The 4,279-nt window shown below is 35.8% G+C and overlaps 1 protein-coding gene across 1 annotated transcript; it reads right to left on the reverse strand.

The window, feature by feature from the left end:
* Positions 1-644: 644 nt before the first annotated feature.
* LOC104907923 (cytochrome P450 78A5) lies at positions 645-3,757 on the reverse strand. Its single transcript, XM_010696953.4, has 2 exons — positions 2,683-3,757; positions 645-1,475 (listed from the first exon to the last, which is right to left on the reverse strand). The coding sequence occupies exons 1-2, from the start codon at positions 3,688-3,690 to the stop codon at positions 864-866; spliced, it is 1,620 nt and encodes a 539-aa protein (XP_010695255.2). The 5' UTR covers positions 3,691-3,757; the 3' UTR covers positions 645-863.
* Between the last annotated feature and the right edge of the window lie 522 nt (positions 3,758-4,279).

Here is a 4,279-nt window from a genome sequence, read left to right on the forward strand (position 1 = left end):
ATTGAGTTTAAGCTCATCGTGTTTTGGACAAACTTTTTCTCAAAAGATTTAGTGTATTAGTACTACAATTTAAGGGTGCTAACATTAGTTAAACATCATAAAATCAAATAACTAGTGACAGATTGCTAGTAGAATGTGATTCTAATTACTAATGCAACATGACATCGACATATGCATTTCACATTTACTGTTAGGGTAGCTAGTAATGACATAATACCAGTACCACCATACTTGTACTTTACCTTCCCCAATATTAAATTCATATTCACAAATTTCTTTAAAAAAAAACAATTAATTGGGGTAGAGCATTAGGGCTCACTGCCCAAATGACTGTAATATCTCAAGTTGCATCCAATGGTTCTGATTGTGGCCAGAAACCTACAACATTTACAGTAAACTTCCAAGAACTTTATGTGTTCCCAAAATTCATTCTGTGACTTCCTATCTTACTCATCCACATATGTGTAGAGTCTGGCATTTCTAAATCCATATGGTAAAGGTAAACTGTAGTTGCATTGCATAGTGAGATTTAAGAAGAGTTCATCTATAAAAACAAGTTCGCTAAATAACCACTCTCTATATAATTGCCCTTGTTAGTTGTTACGCATATAAAAATATGGACACGAAGGAAGAAACACCAGAAATTTACGAGCTTTAATACACATTATATTATATATTAGCTCAGTAAATAGGTTCAAAAGAACATTAACATATACTCGACTCGAGCTGTCCCTAAATAACGTAGCCTATGTAATATCTCCCATACAAAAGTGTGCAAAATCATGGAAGAGAGCAAGAGATACGGGCTAGAGATTGTGGACCGTAGATTTCCTCATAAAACCAGCACACGTTATAGAAGGCTTTCAAGCAGCAGAAGTAACCCTAGGAACAGCCTTACAAACCAAAGACTTTTTCATCTCCATAGACATCTTCAAGCACTCAGTCAAATCAACACCATGCTCATCAGAAGGAACCCACTTGAAATTCTGCAGCATTTGAGCTAACCAAAGCTGAACAGTCGCTAACCCCATCGCCTTCCCTGGGCAGACCCGCCTGCCTGCCCCGAAAGGAGCAAGCCGGAGGTCTGAACCCATGATAGAAACATCCTCCTTCATGAACCGCTCAGGGTTGAACTCATTTGGGTTGGACCAGATTTTCTCATCATGGGTTATGGCCCACATGTTAACCATTGCAGTAGTGCCCGCCGGGACAAAATGGGGACCAACATGAGTGTCGTGGATCGAAAGACGAGCCCATGAGAGCAGTGGGCCGGGTGGGTGGACACGGAGGGTTTCCTTGACAATGGCTTGGAGGTAGGGGAGTTTAGGGAGGTCTGAGTCAGTAACTTGGTTGGTTCCAACAATGGTGTCAATTTCAGCTTGAGCTTTGGCTTGAATATCTGGGTGCAAAACCATCCTGGCTAAAACCCATTCAAGTAGGATTGCAACAGTATCAGTTCCTCTGAAGATCATTTCCTGCAATAAAAATATCACAAATAAGTAAACAAGGGTTTTTCTACTATTTGAACACTTATTTCCCCATATATGTAAATTAATCATGTATCAAAGCAAACCAAATTTCTCCAAACTGCAAACTCATTATTCAAAGATTTAACGAATATGCAAAGGAAAAGTTAGCACAGAAAACATATACTATATGTACTAATGAAAGAACCCACTAATTTAGATGCCCTAATTTTAACCCATTTTAAGGTACTAAAGAGAATCAAAGTATTAGTCTATAAGATAATGCAAGAAGTATAAAGTATAGGAATTCACAAGAATGTTCTCCTATAGAACAATCCCAACTAGAGAATAATCTAGTGAATTTGGTTAAACAATTAGCACCTGTGAAGTTTTCAAGTTCTTCACCTCATTTCTTTCTTCCCCCTCCCTTGTTCGAGTTAATTAGAGCTTACGCACATCGTTGTTTCGACCTACTAAACTAGTTATCTAGTTCACTAAATCATTTTTTGAAAAAAACACCTCGCTTACACACGTCTTTGTTTCGACCTACTAAACTAGTTATCTAGTTCACTAAATCATTTTTGAAAAAAACACCTCGCTTACACACGTCTTTGTTTCGACCTACTAAACTAGTTATCTAGTTCACTAAATCATTTTTGAAAAAAACACCTCGCTTACACACGTCTTTGTTTCGACCTACTAAACTAGTTATCTAGTTCACTAGATCATTTTTGAAAAAAATACCCCTATAGTTAATTAGAGCTTTTAGAGTTTTTATTTCGACCTACTAAACTAGTTATCTAATTCACTAAATTATCTTAGAAAAACACCCACAAATTATTCCAAACTCTTCCAGTAGATGATATTACTAGTCATAGTTCAGATTATTCTCATAAATTGACCTAAAAACATAGACATCAAAAGAAATAAAAAGAACAAATCTAAAGTCTAAAAAAAGGAATTTCCATGTTCATGGCAAACACATAAAATAAGTTCAAACAAGGACCCCACTTCTCACAATTGCAAAAAAGAAAAAAGGAACACACACTCATGAGAACATATGCCATTAACAGCAATAAATGAACCAAAGAAAGAACCAAAAAAAAACAGTTAAAATAGCAACATAAACAACATGAGAAAAAACTTTCAAAATAGGAGAAATGAAATCTAACATTCAAAAAAAAGGCACAAAACTTTTGTAAATGAGTAAAATTACCCAAAGTAAAGCAATCATATCAGAATCAGCAAGTTTGTTCTCTCCATCTTCCAAATCAAGAAGAACATCAACAAAATCTTTAGAAGATCCATCAATATCATCATTATTATTATTTATCTTCTCTCTCCTCACATTCCTATGTTCATCAATGATTTTACCAACAAACACATTCACTTTCTCAACAAGTGACTTACACCTCTTTCTTACACCTTGTAAATCCAACCATCTTAAAGGGGTAAAATGGTCAGCCCAATTAAATATTCCAAGTAATTCATACCCTTCTTTTACTAACCCTTCAAGTTCTTGAGCTTCATTTTTATTCTCATTCCCAAAGAAATCATACTCTCTACCAAAAACACTCATCATTACATTATTCAAAGACCCAAAATGCAAAACATTCTTAATCTCAACATTTCCATTTTTACCCATAACAACCTTAACTTCTTCCATCATTCTCCTACCAATATCCTCTCTGAGGACCGAAAAAGTCGAAATTCTCCTAGGGCTAAATAGATATGTTGCTGATATCCTCCTCAAATTCCTCCAGTATTCGCCAAACGGGGCGAAACCCATTGCCCGATTAAACAAGAGTTTGTACGCTGACTCTTTAATGGGTCGGTCAGCGAATTCGGAGCTATTCAGAATCTCTTTAGCATACTCAGGTTGACTAGCGATCACGTAACGGGTCAACCCGACAGAGAAAGCCATTAATGGGCTAGCATGGAGTTTATAGGCTAACTTAGCTAGAATTCTGTGGGTTTTATCAGAAGTGAAGGCAAAGCCCAAGCCCACGAAAGGAAGCCCATTTGGACCGGGAATGGCGGAAGTAGGATGGGCTTTGTTGGGCTTGAGGAGAGATACGGCCCAAGCTAAACCACCTGGGTAAAGGAAGAAAGAAAAGATGGAGAGGAAGAAGATGAATGATATAAAAATGGGGAGAGAGAGAATGGAAGAAGTTGCAGAAGGGAGGAGAGAGAAAGAAGAGATAGCTAAGTTTTCTACTGACATTTTGTTGTTGTTGTTGTTATTGTTGTTGGAGGATGAGTAGGTTGAGCAGAGAGAAGATGAAAGGATGAAGGAAAGAAGTGTGAATAAGGCAGTTATATAGTGCAGAACTCGAAGATATTCTCACGTTTGATTTTATTATTTTATTTTGTTGTTAATGAGGCAATATATGCTATAATTATGGTAAGATATTATATTCTTCGAGATAGTAGTAGTTAATACTTCCTCTGTTTCTAAATAAGTGCAACACTTCTTGTTTTCACGTTTGCCAATGCATTATTTTAACCATTAATATCTTCAATTATCAATAACTAAAAATTATAAAAAGTTGATATTAAAAAAATTCACATTCAGACGAATCTAACAAGATCCCACATGACTATGTTTTTCCTAAAATGTAAATCACCAAAGCTAATTAAAGTTTAAACTGTGAATAGTAAACACTATGCAAATGTTGCACTTATTTTGAAACGGAGGAAGTATAAGGTAAGTATAAACCAAATTGGGTATGGCTAATGACAACTACTTATGTGTGTGTTTTTTTAATTTGCAACATTGAAATGTAACACAAGAATTTAGCAAAAAAGAGACG

The sequence above is a fragment of the Beta vulgaris genome, chromosome 5 (genome assembly GCF_026745355.1).
Source record: "Beta vulgaris subsp. vulgaris cultivar EL10 chromosome 5, EL10.2, whole genome shotgun sequence".
Classification (NCBI taxonomy): Eukaryota; Viridiplantae; Streptophyta; class Magnoliopsida; order Caryophyllales; family Amaranthaceae; genus Beta; species Beta vulgaris.

What these genes read in the sequence shown, in the direction of transcription:
- LOC104907923 (XM_010696953.4), bottom strand. Translation starts at nt 3,690, where the DNA reads ATGTCAGTAGAAAACTTAGCTATCTCTTCTTTCTCTCTCCTCCCTTCT. An exon ending in ATATGATTGCTTTACTTTGG is followed by an intron (nt 1,476 to 2,682) that starts GTAATTTTACTC and finishes TTTTTATTGCAG; the next exon opens with GAAATGATCTTCAGAGGAAC.